General features: G+C 36.9%; 1 protein-coding gene across 11 annotated transcripts in view; it reads left to right on the forward strand.

Annotated features, from left to right (window-relative positions):
• RAPGEF6 (Rap guanine nucleotide exchange factor 6) overlaps positions 1 to 24702 on the forward strand; it is a 247099-nt gene that overhangs the window by 205933 nt on the left and 16464 nt on the right. For 9 of the 11 annotated variants that reach the window (XM_082457818.1, XM_082457826.1, XM_082457824.1 and 6 more), the window contains 5 exons: positions 7498 to 7709; positions 13467 to 13590; positions 15992 to 16015; positions 19311 to 19531; positions 24380 to 24571. In XM_082457818.1, the coding sequence (XP_082313944.1) occupies positions 7498 to 7709; positions 13467 to 13590; positions 15992 to 16015; positions 19311 to 19531; positions 24380 to 24571 (773 nt within the window). The remainder of the gene's footprint in view (positions 1 to 7497; positions 7710 to 13466; positions 13591 to 15991; positions 16016 to 19310; positions 19532 to 24379; positions 24572 to 24702) is intronic. The other 2 variants (XM_082457821.1, XM_082457820.1) reach the window with 1 other exon arrangement.

Here is a 24702-nt window from a genome sequence, read left to right on the forward strand (position 1 = left end):
AATGGTGGAGGGTAGTGGTAGTTTGGTCTATTTATAAGGCCATGTGCTTGTATATGGCAGCATAATAGCTACCTTAACTAATCCCATCTATGCACACCCTCCAAAAAATTAATTATGATTTGTTCCTAATACATGAGATAAAATTAGAATCTTTATAGGAACTTTTTAACCATAAATCTGTCATGGTAATAGGAAACTCCTTTATGAAATTTACCAGTGGATGCAATTGAACTAGGCACTGTGGAGGAAGTATTGAATAGAGATTAATAGAGTGACCTTTAGAATCAACTGCACCTGTATTTGAATCTTGCCTCTCACGTGTCAAGGGAATACTGAAGACCAGTTTCTTATCTGTGAAATTCAGGAATTACACCACCTACCTCACAGGTTTTAACAGCTGGGTCTAAAACAAGAGAACAGAGATGCCATTGATAAACACTTAGAAGGCTAGAAATTGAAACTATTTGTATAGGAAGCACGGAGTGAAGAATCTGAGAGTTATAGGCTCAGTTTCAGAGTATTCCATTAAAAAAAAAAAAATTGATTGACACCAGAAGAGATCTCTCTGTCCAAAGAAAATGGTAAAGGGCTAAAAACTATACCTTAGAGACCGTCCTCAGGGTGGAGGTAAAGAAGAGAGTCCAGCCAAAGAAATAGAGGATCAGTACAAGAAACAGTAGGAGAGCACAATTTTGATTGTGTCATTAAAGCCAAGGAAATAGAATGATTTGAGAGAGGGAGATAGACAGCAGCCCCAAGATGGGCATAAGAAAGGCCTGAGATTTGGTTAAGAGGCTTTGGTTTGGTTAGGAGGTTTGTTTTGTTATGAAGAACATTTTATTATATACATTTTCGATAGTTCATGTAAAGTTAATTGCTTTGTATTCTTACATTTTATATTAAAATACATTACAGAATATAAAGGATATATTGACTTTTCAGCAGAGATGACACAGGCAAATCAATCACTTATGGCTGGAATTAAATAGCATATTTTATTTATTTCTCTTTTTATAAGTCTAGCCAAAGGTTTGTCAGTTTTGTTTATTATTTCAGAAAACCTGTTCTTAGTTTCATTGATCTTTTCTATTGTTTTTCTGGTCTCTTATTTATTTCTGCTCGGATTTTTGTTATTTCCCAAAGGGCTTAGTTTCTTCTTTTTCTAGTTCTGGTTACATATGTTAGGTAATTTATTTGAGGTCTTTCTTTTTTTTTTTTTTTTTTTTTAAAGTCAATGTAGAGTATTTTTTTTTTAATTTATTTATTATTATTTATTTATTATTTATTTTTGGCTGTGTTGGGTCTTTGTTTCTGTGCGAGGGCCCTCTCCAGCTGTGGCAACCGGGGGCCACTCCCCATCGCGACGCGCGGGCCTCTCACCACCGCGGCCTCTCCTGCTGCGGAGCGCAGGCTCCAGACACGCAGGCTCAGCAGTTGTGGCTCACGGGCCCAGCCGCTCCGCGGCATGTGGGATCTTCCCAGACCAGGGCTCGAACCCACGTCCCCTGCATTGGCAGGCAGACTCCCAACCACTGCGCCACCAGGGAAGCCCCGAGGTCTTTCTTAATATAATTATTTATAATTATAAACTTCTGTCTTGGAACTGCTTTTGAAACATCCACCGAATTTTGGTATGTTGTATATCCATTTTCCTTTGTTTAGAGGCATTTTTTAATTTCCCCTCTGATTTCTTTGACCCATTGGTTGTTCAGGGGTGTGTTGCTTAATTTCCATTTATTTGTAGATTTTCCATTTTTCCTCTTGCTGTTTCACACACTCTGGTCAGAAAAGATACTTGGTATGATTTGGGTCTTCTTAAATTTGCTAAGACTTGTTTTGTGGCTTACATGACCTGTCCTGGAAGATGTTCTGTGCATGCTTGAGAAGAACGTGTATTCTGCTGATGTTGGATGGAATGTCCTGTATATATGTGTTAGGTCCATTGATCTAAAGTATGGTTCAAGTCCAACATTTCCTTGTTGATTTTTTTGTCTGGGTGATTGATCCATTGCTAAAAGTGGGGTATTGAAGTCCCCTGCTATTACTGTATTGTTTTTTTCTCCCTTCAGATCTGTTGGTGTTTGCTCAATATACTTAGGTGCTGTGCTGTTGGGTGCATACATATTTACAATTGTTATGTCTTCTTGCTGAGTTGACCCCTTTATCATTATATAATGACCTTCTTTGTCTCTTATTACCATTTTTGACTTAAAGTCTATTTTGTCTGACATAAATAACTCTATTTTGGTTTCCACTTGCATGGAATATCTTTTTCCATCCATTCACTTTGAGCCTGTCTGTATCCTTTAGGCTGAGTTGAGTAGGATATGGGATATATAGTGGGATCTTGTTTTTTTTATTCACCAGTAACTGTGCCATTGGATTGGAAAATTCAGTCCATTTACCTTTAGAGTAATTATTGATATGTAAGGACTTAACCCCTGCCATCTAATTGTTTTCTGGACGTTTTATAATTCCCTTGTTAACTTTTTGACTCTGTTGCTGTGTTCCTTTGTGAATTGGTGCTTTTCCATGGTGGTATGCTCTGATTCCCTTTTCATCTTTTGTGAGTCCACTATAGGTTTTTGCTTTGTGGTTACCATGAGACTTACATGAAGCATCTTATAGATATAACAGTCTATTTGACACTGATAAAATTTCAGTCACATACAAAACTCTACCCCCTCTTTTATGTTTTTAATGTCACAGTTTGCCTTTTTATATTGTGTATTCATTCACAAATTGTAGTAGCTAGAGTTATTTTTGACACTCTTGTCCTTTAACCTTTATACTCTAGTTAACATGCCACTATATTTAAGTGTTGAGAGTTTTTTAAATTTAACTGTATACTTACCTTTATCAGAGTGTTGTATATTTTTATATGTTTTCATGTTACTAGTTAGCATCATTTCATTTCATTTGAAGAACTTCTTTTAGCATTTCTTATAAGGCAGATCTAGTGATGGTGAATTTCTCAGCTCTTGTTTTTCTGGGAAAGTCCTCCATTTCTCTAGGATAACTTTGCCAGATAGAGTACTCTTGACTGTTAGACCACTCTCTCCTGGCCTGTAAGGTTTCTGCTAAGAAATCTGCTGATAGCCTAATGGGGTTTCCTTTGTAAGTTACAATCTTTTTTTCTCTTGCTGCCTTTATTATAATGTGTCTTGCAGAAAGTTGTTTTAGATTGAAATAATGGGGTGACCAGTTAGCTTCATGAGCTTGGATGTCTAGATCTCTTGCCAGGTTTGGGAAGTTCTCAGCCATACTTCTTTAAATAGTCTTTTTGCCCCCTTTTCCCTCACTTCTCCCTCTGGAACTCCAGTGGTTTGTATATTGGGTTTTTTTTTTTTTGATGGTTTCCCAACTTTCTTCATTCTTTTTCTCCTCAGACTGAGTTATTTCAAAGTTCCTGTCCTCTATCTCTTTGATTTTTCCTTCTCTTTGGTCTACTGGATGTTGATGCTCTCTACTGCATTTTTTCATTTCATTCACTGAATTCTTTGGCTCCAGAATATTCATTTGGTTCTTTCTTGTGATGTCTATATCTTTGTTAAATTTCTCATTTGTATCATATATTGTTTTCCTGATTTTGTTGAATTGTCTTTGTTTTCTTATAGCTGATTGAGTTTTCCTAGAACACCTATTTTGAATTCTTTGTTAGGTAAATTATAGATCGCCATGTCTTTGGGTTTGATTATTGTGAACTTTTGGTGATGTCGTGTTTCCTTCATTTTTCATGTTACTTGGAGTTTTGCATTGCTCTTTTTGCATTTGAAATAGCATTCACCTTCTCTGAGTTTTATGAGTTGCCTTCAGGATAAAAAACCTTTCATCATTCTTGATATATTGATAGATTCTGAGGCTTTCTCAGGCATTGTGTGGATACATCTGCTCCATGCTTCTTTTCCCTCTTGTGGCAGAATTCTGAAGCTTGTATGTCTTCTCTGTATCCTAGGATGTGCTGTGTCAGCTGCTGATAGTGTCTCTTTTGTTTTCCTAAAGGTAGTGCTACAGCTCAGGTTTGTGGTTTCTTCTTTGCCCACAGACTCCTGGCCTGTTTCCTGTGTGTGTTTCCTCTCTACCAGAGCTTTCTCTTGGGACCTTGCACAGGGAGTCAGTAGCAGAGTGGGGGGAGGTGTGGGTTTGTGCATGGTGAGCTGCAGGTGCTCTTGGGTACGTTGGGGGGTTTGCAAGTGAGGTTTTCCCTGTGGCTCCTGGATGGGCTTCCTGTTGGAATCCAGAAGCATTTAGCAGGAACCGCATCCCTTTAATACCCCCTTGGAATCTTATATGCTGCTCTTCTGATCTGTTCCCTCCCCCCAGTCATGGAGCTCCCACTTTAGTGCTCTGGATGCTACAAGACAGAATGAGTGTCTTTGGCAGCATCCTACACTGCTAGGGCAGCCAAGCATTCACTCACTGGCTCTCCCTTTCCCCTGTGGGAGAAATCATGGGCCGTCTAGTTTAGGCTTAAGCTGTGGTTTCCTTGATGCCAGCAAAGTCAAGCTATTTCTATTCCAGTGCATCTGCACTCTTTTTTTCTGTTCTGTTATGCTCCAACAGAGTGCTTGAACTTCTCCTCTGGATACCTGGACTTCACAAAGGTTCTCATGTCTGTAGCTGACCACCCAAGTCAGTGTTCTCCATGTGTTCCCAGACCACAGCTAAGTGGGGCCAGAACCATTTCATAGTCTCCTGTGGGTTCCACAGCCAGTACCCAAATCTGCCTGCTTGTTACCCAGTACACCAGTGGGTGAGGCTCCTCTCAGGTCCCTTGGTCTGTGATTCTGGGTCTCACAACTCCCACAGAGGCACTACTTACTGTTGGATAGATGCTGAATTTTTGTTGTTGGGGCAGGGGGTAAAATGAGGGTCATCTTATGACAGTATAATGCTGACATCACTCTCTCCAGTCATCTCCTGGTTGAAGTTTGTTTTCTAGTCATTTCTTGCACAAGGGCTTATGGGAATTATATATCCTGAGCATATTCAGAGTGTTTTTCTGTTGCCTTTGAACTTCAGTGTCAGTTTATCTGCCTTTAAAATTCTTGTCTAACATGTAATTTCTTGGGAACCTCATAGATAATGGCTCTACAACTAGCATTTTATATAGCTGTTCAAGTTTCTGAGTTTACTCTCCATATTATTTCTTTATCTCTGAAGTCATTTACCTTTACATGGGTGTTTCCACATCTCATTTAGTTCTGTATCAAGTTCTCTGGAACTATGGTACCTATTCTGTAGATTCAGTTCTTTTGTTTCTGAATAGTTTTCTCAAAGTGTACTTTTGAATATTTTTTCAGTTCCATTATTTTCGTTTGCTTCTTCAGGGATACCAATTATATATATTTTAGATCTCCTTTGTCTTCCATATCCATTATTTTCTCTCTTATTCTTTTCAGCTCTGTCCATTTCCATTGATTGCTTTTGTTAATCCTTTCTTTTAAGTCACTTGCCCAAGGTTTTAGCAGTGTCTTTTTTTTTTTTTTTTTTTTAAGGAAGAAAGTTTTATTATTTATTTATTTATTTATTTATGGCTGTGTTGGGTCTTCGTTTCTGTGCGAGGGCTTTCTCTGGTTGCGGCAAGTGGGGGCCACTCTTCATCGCGGTGCGCGGGCCTCTCACTATCGCGGCCTCTCTTGTTGCGGAGCACAGGCTCCAGACGCGCAGGCTCAGTAATTGTGGCTCACGGGCCTAGCTGCTCCGCGGCATGTGGGATCTTCCCAGACCAGGGCTCGAACCCGTGTCCCCTGCATTGGCAGGCAGATTCTCAACCACTGCGCCACCAGGGAAGCCCAGCAGTGTCTTTTTTTTCTTTATGTAGGTTCCAGTGTTGCCTTCATTTCTCTGTTGTTTGCATTTTTTTCTTCCATTCTTTTCTAAACTTTACTTAACTTTTTTATCAACTTATATATTTTTTCCCTAAACTCTTATATCACTGCATTACTCTTTGTTTACTTTATTAGTTCATTTGAAATCATGGCTAGAGTCATTAGTCCCAGTTTTTATCGTAGTGTTGGAACATTTTCCTGCTTTATGATCTTTAAGTCTTTGTTTTTCCTTGTAGCAGCATGTTATAGCTCTGGCATTCATTCCTTCTTTTTGAATGACATGAGTTTTCCTATACCATCTCTCTGCAGGAGATTCATGTGGGAGAAGAGCCAGGGCAGTGTCCCAGGCTAGCAGAAATAGAGCTTGTATGTGAATTGTTTTACCCTTTACTTCTCTCCAGCAAATGAAAATTGGCAGTTTTATGGCTGCTTACAACTCAGTTTCTCCCTTCTTTCTTGTGTCACTGTTAAATTCCTTCTTGCCAAGATGTTATATCACAGTGTGTACTGTGTTAATCTTACTTTCCCTGACACTCTCTGGTAAAGAACAGAGTCCAACCCTCTCCTAATTCTGTCAGCCTATGGACTCTGTTGTGTTGTTCCAAATAGGGGATTCCTGGTTTGCCTTCTGGGTGAGTTCCCTGCTTCAGAGAGCTGTGCTTTACCAGCTTTCATTGACATCTTCAGCTGCAGGCATTCTTTTTCAGCATTTTGCATACTCAAAGTTGACCTTGACTATTTTTTGACAGCCTTTCTAATGTGTTTAGGAGTTACAGATATCTCTTAGTTTTGGTGGAGATGAAATTTGCATTCCTGTTATTCATCCTTGTAGTTGTTTGGGATGATTTCTGAGAAGCAGAGGGAACAAAGATACCTTAACTCCACACTTTAAAATCAGAAGTCAAGAGAACATTTTAAATACCATAGTATTGGTAAAAGTTGGGTGACTGAGAACAAAAGAGGGATTAACTGGTAAGAAAATTGCACTATTCATTCAGCAGCATACCTATGAGATGGTAGTATAGAGGTAAGGGATAGGGAGGAGGAGTTGTAGCCTAATTGGCATGCATTATTTTTAAAGTTAGGACTATCTGAGTTTGTTTAAAATCCTATAGAGAGGAGACATTGAATATATGAAGGCCTGAGGGACAACAGGATTAGAATCTAGGGATATGGATGGAAGTATCGGAATCAGGGACATGAGTGGCCAAAATCTCAAGGAAAGAAGGTTTTCAGCCCCAGAACTTCCCTTGCTTCTTATATAACGCTTGTTATTACTTACACCACTTTCAAATAGATAATGTGTCCATAAAGTTATTTCTAAGCAAATAACAAAACATTGTGATACTTGAAGTTTATATTTAAGTTAAATGCCTATTTTATGGAATTATTATATTTGTGATTTACATGCAGACTACAAAATAAAGGCTGCTGGTATACAACTGTAGGCAAGTAATGTAGTTCCTTTGAAGGAAGTTTTCCTTAAGATCAAGGAGTCCCTTTTATTTATTTTTTTTTCATGGTTCTCTTGTTTATTTCAACACATTGAAATTTGTCCCTGCTTATTTTACCTTTATTAGAAAAGATTGGTTTATACACTTTCCTGACCTGAGTCCTTTCTCTCCCACAAGTCCCTTTCTAATGTTTTTATTCTCATCTTCGGCAGTGGCTTGAACCTGGCATCTGTAGCACGACTCAGAGGTACTTGGGAAAAGTTACCAAGCAAGTATGAGAAACACCTCCAAGATCTACAAGACCTTTTTGATCCATCTAGAAACATGGCAAAATATAGAAATATTCTTAGTAGTCAAAGCATGCAGCCTCCAATCATTCCACTCTTCCCCGTTGTCAAGAAAGATATGACTTTTCTACATGAAGGTATTTAAAAGTTATTTGAAAATTAGCATATTTAGCTTCAGCTAATTCTCCATAATTGTGATGTATTTAATGTATTTTCCAGCCTATTGATTAAAAGTCACTAAAGCTTTACCCAGTTAAATGCAGCAAATCTTAGGAACCAAAACCCACATTATTGACAAGAACAAATGTAGGTATTTACCCAATGCATTCAAACTTAAAGTTGACTTACAGCGAAAATCAGACTTTTTGATCTTATTTATTGTTTTGTTTAGTAATATTTTTCCTTCCAACTTCGTTTTTTAATTACTAAACACATACGGAAAAGTACCCAGAACAAGTGAACAACTCAATGAATTATGACAAAGCAAACACCCATGCAACCAACATCCAGTCAAAGAAATAAAATATTGCCTACCTCCCAGCACCCCGACTCACACCCTTTCCTAGTTACCACCTTCATCTTCCCCAAAGATAACTAGGGTCTTGACTTCTAATACTGTGGTTTAGTGTCACCTGTTCTTGAACTTTATATAATCACAGAGTATGTTTATTTTTTTAGTTTTGGTTTGGCTTCTGGATTATTTTGGTCAACATTAGACTTGTGAGATGAGATTCTTCCATGTTGGTTTGGCTTCTGGATTATTTTGGTCAACGTTAGACTTGTGAGATGAGATTCTTCCATGTTTTTGAGTGTAACTGTACTTCATTTTCAAAACTATTTAGCATTCATTCCATTACATAAATGCAATAGAGTGGATTCATCCAATCCATTGATGAGCATTTGATAGTTTCCACTGTTTACGAATAATGCTGCTATGAATATTCTTTCACATATCTCGTAGTGCACGTGCATTTTTGTTCAGTATAATTCACAGTGAAATTTATGGGTCCTGATATTCATATAATCAACTTTGGAAAGTAGTTTGAGGTTAATCTACTAAAGTGGAACACTGGCAGTGTTACTAGCGTTCTTGTTGTTCCTCATTCTCACCAACACCTGGTAAATTGATTCTTTTTATTTTTACCCATTCCAGTAGGTGTGTAATTGTATCTTGATGTGGTTTAATTTGCATTTCTCTGATTACTAATGAGGCTGAACACCCTTTTGTATATTTATTCGTCCTCTTTTGACAATTATCAGTTCAGTGTCTTGCTTATTTTTTATAAGGTTCTGTTTTTCTAATATACTTTTTAAGAATTTTGTGTAAGTCCTGTATATAGTGTGACTTGCCTTTTGACTCTCTTAAGGATGTCTTTTGATGAACAGCAAGTTCTTAGTTTTAAAAACCTAATTTATTAACCCTTTGCCATGTGGTTTGTCTGCAATCCCCTTAATTGATTTTTGTGAGTGGTATTTTTCCTCCATTAACTTGCTAACTATACAGTGTTTTACTAATTTTCTAGTGTTACACTAGACATTATATTGGGTTGGCCAAAAAGTTTGTTCGGTTTTTTTCTGTAAGATGGCTCTAGTAGCTCTTAGTTGTCTTTCACTTCATTCGAAACAATTTTGTTAGATTGTATCGTGACAGCTGTCATGTCTACGTGCATTTTTTAAAAACTTACCAAAATTGGTGGATTTTTGTATAGCCATTTTAATATTGAAGATGGAAGAAAAACAACATTTTCGGCATATTATACTTTATTATTTAAAGAAACGTAAAAATGAAACTGAAACGCACAAAAGGGTTTGTGCGGTGTATGGAGAAGGTGCTGTGACTGCTCGAACGTGTCAAAAGTGGTTTGCGAAGTTACGTGCTGGAGATTTCTTGCTGGACATTGCTCCACGGTCGGGTAGACCAGTTGAAGTTGATAGCAATCAAATTGAAACATTAATTGAGAACAACCAACGTTATACCACGCTGGAGATAGCCAACATACTCAAAATACCCAAATCAAGCATTGAAAATCATTTGCACCAGCTTGGTATGTTAATTGCTTTGATGTTTGGGTTCCACTAAGTTAAGCGAAAAAAACCTTCTTGACCATATTTCTGCACGTGATTCTATACTTAAACGTAACGAAAACGTTTCGTTTTTAAAACAAATTGTGACAGGTGATACTGCACAATAATGTGGAACAGAAGAGATCGTGGGGCAAGTGAAATGAACCACCACCAACCACACCAAAGGCCATTCTTCATCCAAAGAAAGTGATGGATGTTGTGTATATGGTGGGATTGGAAGGGAGTGAGTCTTCTATTATGAACTCCTTCTGGAAAACCAAGTGATTAATTCCAACAAGTACTGCTCCCAGTTAGACCAACTGAAAGCGGCACTCGACCTAAAGTGTTCAGAATTAGTCAACAGAAAATGCATAATCTTCTATCAGGATAACGGAAGACCACATGTTTCTTTTATGACCAGGCAAGAACTGTTACAGCTTGGCTGGGAAGTTCTGATTCATCCGCCATATTCACCAGAGATTGCACTTTCGGATTTCCATTTATTTCGGTCTTTACAAAATTCTCTTAATGGAAGAAATTTCCATTTCCTGGAAGACTGTAAAAGGCACCTGTAACAGTTCTTTTCTCAAAAAGATAAAAAATTTTGGGAAGATGGAATTATGAAGTTACCTGGAAAATGGCAGAAGGTAGTGGAACAAAAAGATGAATATGTTGTTCAATAAAGTTCTTGGTGAAAATGAAAAATGTCTTTTAGTTTTACTTAAAAACCAAAGGAACTTTTTGGCCAACCCAATATATTTATACTTGTTGATATTAATTCAGGTAATATTCATTAGTACTTTTCTGTGTGTCAGGCAGTGCAAGAAGTTAGACCATTTAAATTCCCATTTACTCACCTCCCGACTTATATACAGTTGTTTCCATGCCTTTAAATGCCACACGATACTATTGTTGTTTTTGTATTGTTTTGTTTGTTATTGTACTTTACTGTGTAAAGTCAGTATTTATTTAGCTTTACCTGCATGATGATATTGTTACTGTTCCTGCATTTCAAAGTTTTCATATGGTTGGGGTTTTTTTCTCCTGTAGAACACTGATTATTATTCCCTTATGCGCAAGTCTACTGGTGATGAAATCTCTTACTTTTTGTTTATTTGAAAAATGTCTTTAATTAATATTCATTCTTTTTTTTTTTGAAATTTAAATTTATTTATTTATTTAGGCTGTGGTAGGTCTTCGTTTCTGTGCGAGGGCTTTCTCCAGTTGCGGCGAGCGGGGGCCACTCTTCATCGCGGTGCGCGGGCCTCTCACTGTCGCGGCCTCTCTTGTTGCGGAGCACAGGCTCCAGACGCGCAGGCTCAGCAGTTGTGGCTCACGGGCCTAGCCGCTCTGCGGCATGTGGGATCCTCCCAGACCGGGGCGCGAACCCATGTCCCCTGCATTGGCAGGCGGACTCTTAACCACTGCGCCACCAGGGAAGCCCAATATTCATTCTTAAGGCATAACTTTGGTTGGCACTTACCTTTCAACATTTTGAGATAACAAAACTGTCTCCTGGCTTCCATTGTTATTGTTGAGAAATCAAGTGTCAGTCTTATTCGTTGTTCCTTTGACAATAATCTACCCTTTTTCTAATAGCTGCTTTATAATTTTCTCTTCTCTCTATCTCTGTTTTTCTCTAGTTTTGCTATGATGTGACTAGGTACAGTATTTGGCTTTCTCTGACCTGGATATTTTTATTCATTCTGGAATTTTCTCCCAGCTTAGTGTCCTATTTTTTAATTATTTCTTCAACTATGTCTAATTTACTGTTAAATTCAGCAGCAAATTCCTTATTTCAGTTATTGGGGTTTTTTTTTCCAGTTTTACAATTTAAATTCATTTTTTATCTTCATGTTCTCTGCCAAAGTTCTCAGTGTTGTTTTTTATAACCTTGCACATATTTACCAGTTACTATTATGTTTGTCTCCAATAACTCCATAATCTAGATCCTTTATGAGTCTGTTGTCTTTTTTTTTTTTTTTTTCCTTGCATTTCAATCATGTTGAATTTTCTCCTGATGTACCTGGTTATTTTTGACCAAATCGATGTTGTGTATAAAGAAATTACAGAAATAATCTAGGGTTTCAGACAATATTACATTCCTCCAGAGAGAATTAAAGCTTGCTTCTGCCAGGCAGCTAGGGGTGCTAGCAATCCAAAAATCACATAAACCATTTTCATATTTTGAGATAATTTAACACTAAACTTTTATCCCAGTCTGCATTTAGTTTATCTTTAGTCTGAGGATATATATATAGGCCTTTAAAATCCCAACCCAAAACACTGAAGATTTATCTAGACTTAAGTTTTTCTTCTCTAACTTCAAAGGTCATGGTGGCACTACTCAGTTTTTCAGCTCATCATCCCCTTTTCTGAAATCAGCAGATGCTGGGTCAAGCACTGGGAAATGCTGAACTTGCCACAGATCTTCATTATTGCTTCAGATCTTCACAGCCTTGATAGTTTTTTGATGACTTAAAACATTTTTTTTTCTATTTTTGTCCAACTTTTCTAACTGTTCTTAGCAGGCGTGTTGTGCCAGTTAACTAGTTGTACTGCCCCCACTTTCATTATCACTCCTTTTTCATAAGAAAATATTATTATAGGCTTCAAGTATATTTTTCTGACATGCTCCCTCAAAACATGTTTATGTGACTTGAAAGTATTTTTGGTTATAATTTTGTTTTCAACTCATGTTGAGACCCTGAACAATTTATATGTCCAATGGATAGGTGCCATTTACTACAAAAAGGGAGCCCACCATGTGTTCCAGACCTATGTGATTCTCAAACTTGGCTTCAGGGACTTGGAATGCCACAGACACCTCAGGGGCTACGTGGAAAATAAATAGGGTCACACCAACTGTTAAAGACAGGTGTGAAAAAAAGACAGTTAGATTACCCTTTGAACATATAATTTTTTGCCTTGTGGTTTGAACTGGGTAAGCCAACATATGGGCTAAGTCTGGTCTCATTCCTGTTCTCGTCAAAGAACAGTAGACCATTTTGAGAGGTGTATGAGTTTTTTTCCTCAGAGAACTACTTAGTGAAACAGAAACAAAAACCATGGAACTTATGAACAAGCAAATTTGTGTTTAATGATTAAAGTCATGATTGTAAATTCAAATTCTGGGGAAGAGAAGATGCATGGCAGACTAGAAGATGTCTACCCCTCCGAGCCAGCCACCTCTTAATTTTAACTAATTATTACCACTTGGAAAACAGACCTATCAATACTATTATTTAATCCCCCACCTACCCACCCCACTTTTTTTCTTGGAGATAAGTCAGAAATTCTTGTTTTCTTGGGATGTCTTCCACTTCTTAAGTGTTGACAGCTCATTTTACAATTTTTTTAAGTATCGTAAACCATAGGAACCTTACTGGATTAGTTAAGCCAAAGGTCACTCTTTGTGACCTCTGGCTAAAACCTAAGTTTTCAAGTGCTCTACTCTGCTGCCCAAAAAAGCAGATGCACGTACCTGCCTAAGAGTGGGCTGAGCATCTGGAGAATTAGATTTTTGAGGAGCTGTACTTTTTACTAGGTGTGCCTACAGCATAATGAAATGGCTTTTAGAAGCTATGCACAGTTTCTCACTTTCCAATAATCATAATCATTACTTCCATAGGAATAGAATTTCTCCCATTAGCTCATTCCCTGCGAGCAGGATTAAACCATCTATGGGTTTATCAGTTCTTGAAAACAAAAGTGACAGTTTGAAAAAGAAGGTTCTGATTTGTGCCTCCAACAATAATAACTTGACTTCTGCTACCTTTATATAGGTATTTTAATTTTGGAAGTTAAAAAAAATTACTTTTATTCTGTAGGAAATGATTCCAAAGTAGATGGTTTAGTAAATTTTGAGAAGCTCAGAATGATTGCCAAGGAAATTCGTCAAGTTGTTCGAATGACTTCTGCTAACATGGACCCAGCTATGATGTTCCGACAGAGGTATGTCATTGAAGTGTGTAAGTGTTACAGAGCGGCACTGAGCATGATATAATATTTTTCATTTATTGACCATCTGCCATTTGTTATGCAGTGTACTAAGTGCTTTACAGATGTCACTCTCAAGTAATCGTTTGTCACTATAACCTTTAAAGGTTGGTAGTAGTATTGGCCTGCCTTTTACATGTGAAGAAACTGAAGCTCAGAGCAGTTAGGTAATGTGTCCAGGATTACATAAATTGCTGAGATTTGAACCCTAGTTCTCTATTACTTCTTTGAGTACATGGATAGTTCTGTATTGTTATTGTTAATTAAAATGTCATCTAACTTAAATGTAAGTAAGTTGCTGATCTTTACTGAAGTTATCACAGAGGACAGATGCTTTCATCTGGTTTCTAACCAAATGTATGAAGTATTAGTCTTTTATTTTTACTGAATATGTCTTTTATTTTTATTGAATATTTTTAAAGTTCTATTTCTACCTAAGTTCTACTTTATTCTTCTAAAATATATTCCTTGGTCTCAAGTCATGGTACTGCTGTTTATTTGTATGTAAATTCTTTAACGCAGTTTAGAAAGTGCAAATTTAAGGATGCTCCATCTTTAATAAAAATGAAAGTATTATTTGCATTCAATATTAACCTGATCTTCTAAGAATGCTTTTTAAAATTCATTTTTAATGTAATAACAAATGCCTCCTCAAATTATATAAAACATAAAGTATGTTGTCAAGCTGTTCCCAGTAATTTTTGTAATTTTTAGGGTAAAATATTAGGGTTTTAATTTTTGGTCTGATTTTCTTCTGGGCCTTTGTGTATAGCTTCAGTACCTAAGAGCTTTAAAAATGAAATGTTTACCCAGGCAGACACAATTCTTGTGGCTTGAAAGAAATATAGCCTACTAAGGAAACAAAAATACTTGGTTCTTTAAAAGTTAGAGATGGAGTTTTTGTAACCAAACAGAATCAATGTGTGTCAGGATTGGTTTTTTTATTTTTGTTTTGTTTTGTCTAAATCACTGTTCAGGAGTCTTTGTTTTTATAAGTAGTTGACCTGATCGTTGCTCTAGTGTAGAAATTCTCAAAGTATGGAGGAAGGGGTATATCATATCTCCTCTTCCCAACCCATCCCACTTCTGTCCCTGAGAATCACTACATGTAATGAGGGGTGTCATTGCTCAGCAGTGTAGAAGCAGAAAACAGTAAAAACCAGGGACCAAAGCAGACCTGGAGGATTTATTTGTTTCTTTGTTTTTAAGTTTTTGTTTTTGTTATATGTCCCTGTACAGTGGCCCCACCACTCCCTGTTGTCTCACACAGACATCCATCTACTCATGTATTTTAGCACCCTCGTTCCTCAAGACGATAATGACTTTGTGAGCCAGACCAGTTGATAATATTTTAAGTACCAACAATGCCTCGGAAATGAGCAAAGGAGGAAGAAACTGAGGGTGAAATCAGTAAACATGGCTGTTTCCTTGGGAATGGCCTAGGCTAGAGTAGAATGCAGTATAGGAAAAAATAAAACATAATTAGATTAGACTGAAGTTTTCCTGAATCAATTGTATTTGTCAGCTAGTACTGAAATGTACTAGCTTTCTTTAAGCAAGTAATTGTCCAGTTTGGTGGTGTATAATATCTTGTGTAGACAAAGTAACCCCTTTTATTTTAACAGTCGTCAGCGTGCTAACTGAAAAACAGAATTTTGGGCTGGCCAGAGCTGGAGCTTATTGGATACAAGCCAGGGATATAATGAGACCAGTCGGGATTGGGGGGAAGGGGCAAAAAAATAAATGAGAATAAAAATTTTAAAAAGAATCTTGATTCAGCCCAATTGTAGTGTGAGGAGATACAGGATCATAAAGATTTTGATGATATATTTATACTTACATTTTAAGTTGGATTTGCTGGTCAAAATTTCTTGTTAATACACATTGTAAGAGAAATTTCTGCACTTAAAAATGAAATTATAAATCTTTGTTTCTTGTAACTTCATCCTTGCTTAAATGTATGGCTCAAAAATCCTTTTTAAAAAAAATGTTCAAAAGATCATATTCCTTAATTTAAGGTTTCCCTGAAAACTTTGAATTCAAAATTCATAGTTAGTAAATATTTTTCCTTAAGCTTCTTATTAACATAAGCCTCTAAATGAATTAGGTATTAAAAATATAATTGGTCTAAAAGCATACTCTTAAATATTGTGGAGTTTTTAGGCCTTCAGTACATATCATAATTCATTTTACCCCCTTGTATTCCATTAAAGTCATTTTACTGTTAAGCTACCATTTTTTTCTAGTAAAATTTTTCTGTTCTGTCTCCATAGTTTCTCTGACTCACGACTGTTGTCTTTTTTCTGTGCTTTCCTATTCAAACACATGCTTCAATGTTTGTGGCTCTTGCTTACAGGAAGAAGAGGTGGCGGAGTCTGGGGTAAGTGTAGAGATGAATGCAACTGGAATGAAGGTTGTGCAACTGTTAACATATACTGCATCCTTTTCATTAATGCACGCACGTAAAATAGCATGTGTTCTATTAACCCTGTCAACCTACATTCCTGACAAATGCCTTTTGCTAACAAGGTTAAAATAGTGTTAGAACTAGCTTTTTTTCCCTTTACTTTTCCATTGTTGACATCCCATAAGTCCCTTTTAGATTTTATTTCGCAGGGTCAGTTAGATGATGATGACGATAGCATATATTTGTTGTGTGCTTCCTATGTGCCATATACTTCTCTGTGCACTTTATATGAATTATTTAATTCTCCAGCCAGTCTGTGAAATAGATAATGTTTTTCCCATGGTACAGATGGGGAAGATAGAATTGCCCAAATTCCTAGAGCTCACTAATGGTGGATTCTGATTCACTAATGGTGGTAGTCTGATTCCAGAGTCCACACTATTTTCTTTTATTCACATGCCATATTTTATAAAAATAAATGTTTAAGTGTATCAAAATGGGTAAAAGGGTTGTTTATAAAGGTTACATTTTTCTATGAGTTTTCCAAAAGAGTGTAGCCTTTATCCAAACTATACTGTAATATTGAGTTAGTAAATAATTGAAATAGAGGATGATTTTAATTGTTCAGATCCACTAATACCATGAGACATATAGCATTGAGTTTTAAATTCCTACCACTTTTAATTAAAGACTCCCTTATCTCTCTTAAAACTGAAATAGAATCAGAACTAACAACACCTTTTGTTGTTCAAGTAGGTTCAGATCTCTGCTTACAGATCTGTAATAGATAGCTAGGCATCCATGTAGAATCATAGAATGTTTGGGATCTTATAAATCATCTATCTGGTCCTTTCATTTTTAGTTGAAGACAAAGATGGGTTTTGTGGATGAAGGGATTAAATAAGAAGAAATTTGCTCTTTTAAGATTATAGTGAATCACGAAGTTAGATGCTTTTATATTACATATAAGAAGGATTTTTTGTGAGCCACTTATTTTGAGTCTTGTCTTATTTGTGGTCTTTTGTTTTCTGTTGAAGCTTGGTGAACTTGAATTTCCTTCTGCTTTCTTCCTTCTCTGTGTTTCTCATGTGTTTTCTTCTACACTTTACATTTATGTCTTGATCTTTTCTGGTTCTTCTCATTGAAGATAGAAATTGATCGCTAACGTTACTGTTATGAAGAAGAATACTTGAACAGTATATCTTAGTGGGGATTTTGGGCTGTTTGAATGACTTATGTAACACATTCACTGTTTATTCAGCTTTTGGGTTGCTTTGTATGATGTTTGCAGGCACTAGGTGTTTTTGTTTTTACATCAGAGCATTTTGAAAGTAGCTTAGAAGACATTGTCATTTATCATGATATTTTCACTTATTAAAATTTTGTATGTATCCTAGATTTCTGGACACTTTTTTATATCAACTTACATAAAATTATTAAATACTTGTATTCAAATTTGCTCCTAAATGTTAGGACTTGATTTTACTGCCTTTCTTTGAATCTGAGACATCATCAGTTGTTGGGACCACTGTTGTTTTATGTACCACGAAGAAAAATCACTGCAGTACCTTCTTAACACTGAGAATTTTTTAACTTTATACTTGTTAAAAGAGCTCTTATATAAACTTAGGTATGTGTTTTTATCACATAACACCTTTTTGCATTCATAAAAAAGAAAATATGAAATATAAATTGGTTTAGGTCTTTCTAAAACTTCTTCGTATTTAGAATATGAATTTTCTGAATCACTTTTAGAGTTATTAGTTTTTGGGTTTATTTTTCCTCACACAGTATTGCCTTTTGTGCCATCAAATATGTTGGTAATGCCACACTTCTTAAAACAAGCCATAAAAGAACAAAAAGCTGCTGGTGCTGGGCTCTTAGGTTGGCTTTGCAGATATTTAGGGCTAACATCCTTTTGACACCTGCTTTGGTAATGTTGTTGAACTTGTTAGATTCACTACATCCTTATAATCATTTGGTTCCTGGAGGTTAAGGGAGTAATTCACTAATGCCATTGGATTTTTTCCAAACCACTCTGCAAGTTTAGGAGTTTCCACATATGTAAGTAGCAACAACCAAGTCACAGTTTCTGCCTGACCAGTAGCAATTGAAAGTTGCCATCAAATGTAAGACACACTCTTTTAAGGATCTTAAAATTGCAAAAGAAAAGTAACATTTTTTACAACTTTATTTCACTTAATTTACAATGAAAACATTAGGATTTTAGTTGTCTGTTTTAACAGAGTATGTGAGCACAGAAAAAAACAAATTGTTGTATGGTTGTGGTCTGTGTATTTAGAATATCTTTGGGTAATTGGGAGGCTAACTTAGAAGATCCATAGATATCTTTATTATTTTAGAAGGGCAACTGCCTTTAAAATAAAAATTGTCTAGAACCTTGTGTTTGCTATCCTTGTTACAAAGGACAAATAGCATTGCAGTTCCTGTTTTCTGTGGTTATTGTAGAAAGAAGTCTGCCAAAAAGAGTACAGTTGGATGTGAAGCTATAGCTTGTTTCAGTTGTAGTCATTCCTACCCAGCTTGTAGTTTCATCACATTTAGAGGCATTGCAAAAGAAAGATCCCATATCCCCAATCCAGAAGACACATATTGCCTAACCATTTCATATGTGAGTGGAAGCATTGAGTAGCTTTTTATTGCATTTCTGATCTCTGACTATATTGAATTGAGTATAAATGGCGTTATTTTTCTTACCGGTTGTTCTATTTGAATTTTGGCCAAAATCTGGTTACTGGTAAAATCGGTGAGCATGCTCGGAGTGGGCGCGCTATATACAGGAATGGTGATGGCGATAGCATGTCCAAAGCATCACATACAAGCAAAGCTGCTCTAGAAAACTCCCCTGCTGAAGAATCCTGGTGCAGAGATCTGGCTCAGGGTGGACTTGTCCTGAACTAGGCTCTTGCCATATCTTCAGAGTGTGGATGGCCATAGGGCCAAAGGAATGCTTATACTTGTCACAGTTGTGCCATGGGTTGCAAAGGCACCAAACACAGGTCTGATGGAATTTGTTGCTTTGCGGGGAATTGTTAACTTATTCTTTTGAATTCTGAACTTTGCTGAATCTGAAAACTCAGAACATTGCCATATGTGCCATATTACTTTGCATTAATGCTCTTCATCTTTTAACTCATTTGCATCAGCATGCAGTTGCATTAACAGAACAGAATTCTTTTAATCTTCAATCTGCCATACTTAATTCTCATCTTTACAGCCCCTTATTGTGATCTCCATCTTCTTACAGGTCACTGAGTCAAGGCAGCACAAATTCAAACATGCTGGACGTTCAGGGAGGTGCTCACAAAAAAAAGGCACGCCGTAGCTCTCTGCTTAATGCTAAGAAGCTGTACGAAGATGCCCAAATGGCAAGGAAAGTGAAGCAATATCTTTCCAGTCTGGATGTAGAAACAGATGAGGAGAAGTTCCAGATGATGTCATTGCAATGGGAGCCTGCATATGGTACCTGTAAGTATAAGTTTTCACTTACGTGACACTAAACAGCACAACAAAATAGAAATTTATTGCTCTAGTATTATCCTGAAGTCCCAAGAAAATTAACTTTCACTCACAAAAGTTTACTGACATACCTCAAGCATCATGTGATCATGTTAATCAGATGCTGAATTCTCATCCATTCCTGATGATTACTCTGTGCAAGAAATGGAGTGATATAGTTCTTTAAAAAGCATTTTAAAGTCTTCTGATAAAAACTGAAACATTATAGAGGTGCCCTTCTCTTTGAGAACATTCTTATCTTCATCCCTAAATGAAGAGTAAAATAAGTGAAAAATTTCTCTTTCCTAAAAATTTTACAGATAATATCATTTACCAACTGAAAAAATACAATAAATTTAATTAATATACTGTTAGAGATAATAGGTGTATTATAGGCATCAGTAAATACAGTAAAACAAGAAAAATTAGACATATTCTAATATTTATAAATAGAAAATACGATGAACAAAATAGAGCCTATTCTCAATACTGTTTTTTTTAAATTAAGTACAGACAATAGAATGTATGTGTCTCTGGGTCAAGGAAATCATGAGTTGTAAAAGCAGAGATCAAAGATGGTAAAATACATTGTGTTTGTTATAACAACAAAATAAAGATGATTGTACTTCCATTATAAGTGAGTATTATCTATCTATATATATGATTAAATATTACACCAGTAAAAATCCCAATATGATGTATAGAACTTGATTAAATGTTGACAGAATATATGAGGGGGGAGGTTCAGTTTTTCTATTTCTGTGTTCGTAATTGATAGGGGGAAATTGTAATTATCATGGGTTGACCCTGAAATTGATAAATGATGTAGTATTTACATAGTAATCAAAAAAGTATGTCAATAGAGTAGAAAAGATGAAATGCAAATACAACCAAGTATTGATTTTAAAATTCAGATTCACAGTGAATTTTAAAATGTAGGGTAATGAGCCATTCAGTAAGTGTTGTTATAAAAACAGTATCTTGAACACTTTTACCAATAGGAAAATGAATGGGGTATGATGAAAAGAACACCTACTAAAAGATGGAGACAGAGTTTGGGTCTCATTTATTACCATTTGAACAAGTTTCTCTTCATCTTAGATCTCTTCTGTTTTCCTAAATGTAAAACTCAAGCAAGTATTGGTACTATGTTTTATCTCAGATTCTTTCTACATCAAACCTATTAAATTAAGAGAAAGAAATAAAATAATGAAAGCTAACAATTACTGAGCGCTCTCTATATGCCAGCAACCATGCTAAACACTTTTATAAACATTGCCATTTACTCCTCCTCACGCAGTCTGTGAGGTGTCCAGTATTGGGATTGTGCAGCATGTATTACAATGGAAAAAGAACTCAGACAGATACCAAAACACTGGAGAATAGTTAAGTACACTGCTTCCTTATCAATACAAAGGATGATATATGGTTGTTAAAAATAATAAATGTATATAGACTTGGAAAGTATCTGGAAAAATTTCTTACCACCTGGTGGGATATCAAGAAGTGTCTGCAATGAGAAAATGTTACATGTCAAAAGTAAAGACTGAAAAAGTATATAGAATCTTCAAATTTTATTCATGTTTTAAAGTTCAAAGCCATATACACATTTATTAAATATCTCTGACGCTGCTTTGAATGATCATCAAAATTATTTTTTCCCAAGTAATGCAATATAGACTTCATCATCTTATGGTTACTGAATGCAATTTATTATTCCTGCTTTTGTCTGATAAAAGGTTGTTTATCTTTTGTTTTCACTATCTGCTTTTCTTTGTTCCCTAAATATGATTTGGGATATTCAGAAGCATAGAAACCTTTTGTATGCTTTGCTCATTGTTAAAATTTTGAGGCCTAGGGACTTCCCTGATGGTCCAGTGGTTAAGACTCTGTGTTCCCAATGCCAGGGGCCTGGGTTCGATCCCTGGTTAGGGAAGTAGATTCCACATGCATGCCGCAACTAATGCCGCAATGAAGATCCTGCACACCGCAACAATGATCCTACACGCAACAACGAAGATCCCGTATGCTGCAACTAAGACCCGGCACAGCCATATAACTAATTACTTAATTAAAAAGCTTTTTTGACTCCTAGAAAGATCCCACATACCAACCTCTGTGTTCTCTCTCTCCTCCCCCCACCATGCATTCACACACACCTGCAATACCTTTCTCCTCTCACACCCACCCTAGACTTACCTACTTCTTTTTTCATAACACTAAATGGTGTCTCACTACCACTGATTTTAATACTGATTTAAAATGAGAAAACCTGTGGGTCTTTCTTAAACTGAAAGTTAAACTGTTTTGTGAAAATTTAATTCAATTCATGTTCCTTTATTTTAGTTTGAGAGTCTTTGGTTTTTATTGCATGATTGATTTTTAAATGTTTAAATAAATTCCAAACCCAAACAACAGTTGATTGCCAAACATTATAGAATTTGGTTCTTCATAATAAGTATGTATGTGTGAGTTTTGGCACTCACCTATGACCTCTTTTTTTATATTCAAAGTAGTCTCTTGATTTTTTTCTTTGTACTATGGCAACTATTAAAATAAGATGTCAATACGGAATTGATTAGTGTTGGGGGGGAAAATGTTTCATGGCTCTAACCAAAAGTTGGTAACATCTTGGATTCAGTCAGTTGATGCGCTACTACTGCCTGTTATCCCCCAGGAGCACTTTGCTTTGACTTTCTGAGATATTCCCTAATTCTTATCACCCAAAATATTCTCTAGGTTCTGATAATAAAAGCATAGTAGCTAACTATTGTAGCTGTGCTGGGACAGGTTGAACACTTTTATCTTGGTGTTTAAAACAAAAATATCCTGGAGTATTGAGGTTGGACCTGCATTAAAACCACCCTGAATAACTGCCTGAAGAATTAAAAGTACTAAAAATACTACCTGAAGGAAGAAGTTTTTTTCTTTGGACTATAGTGTTGATTTTATACAGAGGAGGCAGCTTTTTGTTTCTTAAGTCAGAGTTCTTAGTTTTTAATTCTGATGTTCATCTTCAAGTATACTAACCATCTACTTATAAATATCTCTGGTATTCCTATATATAGCTGTTGAAATAATTTCATTTACTTATTCAACAACTACCTGTTAAGCCTCTGTTTTCTATCCATCACTGGACACACAGGGATATAGTAGTGAACAAAGTAAACAGTCCTTACAATCACGTTAGTTATAGCCTTGTGGGGGGAAGAGACATTAATTGATTAATCTCACAGACAGTTGTATCGTTACAGTTATCAGTGCTGTGAAGGAAGGATACAGGATGCCTTGAGAACATAAAACGGGATCTAATCTAGTAGCTGCAGAGTGTGGGTTATTAGGGAAGCTGGATCATGCAGGGTCTAATAGACCTTGTTTTAGGGATTTGTGTCTTTATCCTGAGAGCAGTGGCAAGTCATCTAAAAGTTTGTGTAGGGCATTTGGAGAAGGAAAGTGGCATGATAGGGCTTCCCTGGTGGCGCAGTGGTTAAGAATCCGCCTGTCAACGCAGGGGACACGGGTTCGAGCCCTGGTCTGGGAAGATCCCACATGCTGCAGAACAACTAAGCACACACACTACAACTACTGAGCCTGTGCTCTAGAGCCCTCAAGCCACAACTACTGAGCCCGCACGCCACAACCACTGAAGCCCACGTGCCTAGAGCCCATGCTCTGCAACAAGAGAAGCCACTGCAGTGAGAAGCCCACGCATGCAATGAACAGTAGTCCCCCCAGCTCGCCGCAACTAGAGAAAGCCCGCATGCAGCAACGAAGACCCAATGCAGCCAAAAATAAGTAAAATAAATTTTAAAAAGAAAATGGCATGATCAGATTTTCATGATGGAAGAGTCATTGCACTCTTGTATGGAGAATGACTTGAAGGCATGCTGGAATTGATACAGTGAGGGGAGTATTACAGTAGTATAAATGAGAAGATGCTAGCTCTTTGGGTTCCAAGTGCTTCGGGGCTTTGGTGCACACATGGCCAAGTTCAGGAACCACACCATGAACAGCAAGTCCCATACATGGCACAGAAATGGCATCAAGAAACCCTGATCACAAAGCTTTGAATCTCTGAAGGGGGTGGACTCCAAGTTCCTGAGGAACATTAGGTTTGCCAAGAGGCACGACAAGAAGTACCTGAGGAAGATGCTGGCCAAAAGCACCAAGGCCATGAGTGTACCTGCCAAGGCTATATAGGCTCTTATAAAGCCCAAGGATGTCAAGCCCAGATTCCAAAGGGCAGCAGCCACAAGCTCAGTTGACTTGACTACATCGCTCACCCCAAGCTCAGGGAAATGTGCTCATTCCCACATCACCAAGGGTCTCAGGCTCCGCTGGCCAGAGGCCAAGGCTTAAATCAGGGCACAGGATGCAGCTGCGACCCTGGCTCTGGCTCCCAAAGGTGGCCTAGGCACCCACAAAGGCTCTTCTGTCTGCCAATATGAAGACAGAAGGACTGATGTGACCCCTGGGGTGTTGTCTGCATGGGACGGGTGTCATCCTGTGTTATTTGTAGAAATAAACCTGAGGCAGGATCTGTCAAAAAAAATAATACAGATGAGAGGATGTTAACTTGGCCGTTAGGATGATGGTGCAGATGGAGCTAATTAAGTCTGTTATCTTAATTTAGGGAGTAAAAGTAACTTAATTCTACAAAATTTTTGAAATAACACAATACATGAAATTTTTGTTAGGAAAATTAATCTTTTTTGTGTTAAAAAATAGGTGGTTTTAATGAGCCGTGTACTATTGTCAGTGGTAATAACCTTGTCTTAAAAAGTGCAGAATTATGTATTTCTTACTCTCTTCTATTAGTGACCAAGAATCTAAGTGAGAAAAGATCAGTCAAGTCATCAGAAATGTCTCCAGTGCCTGTGAGGTCAGCTGGCCAAGCAGCTAAAGCCCATTTGCATCAGCCCCACAGAGTGAGCCAGGTGCTTCAGGTGCCAGCTGTAAATTTGCACCCCATCAGGAAGAAGGGACAAGCAAAAGACCCTGCCACACTGAGTGAGTATTCACAGTTAATATTGCATTCATTTAATTGAAATTTTCAGGCGAGTTAGAATGGAAAATAATTACAAATGTAAATGCTTTGGAGATCAGCTATTGTAGTTTGTGTAATGTAAAAAGCACTTATG

Source organism: Balaenoptera physalus (genome assembly GCF_965194825.1).
Source record: "Balaenoptera physalus genome assembly, chromosome: 3".
In the NCBI taxonomy this organism is placed as follows: Eukaryota; Metazoa; Chordata; class Mammalia; order Artiodactyla; family Balaenopteridae; genus Balaenoptera; species Balaenoptera physalus.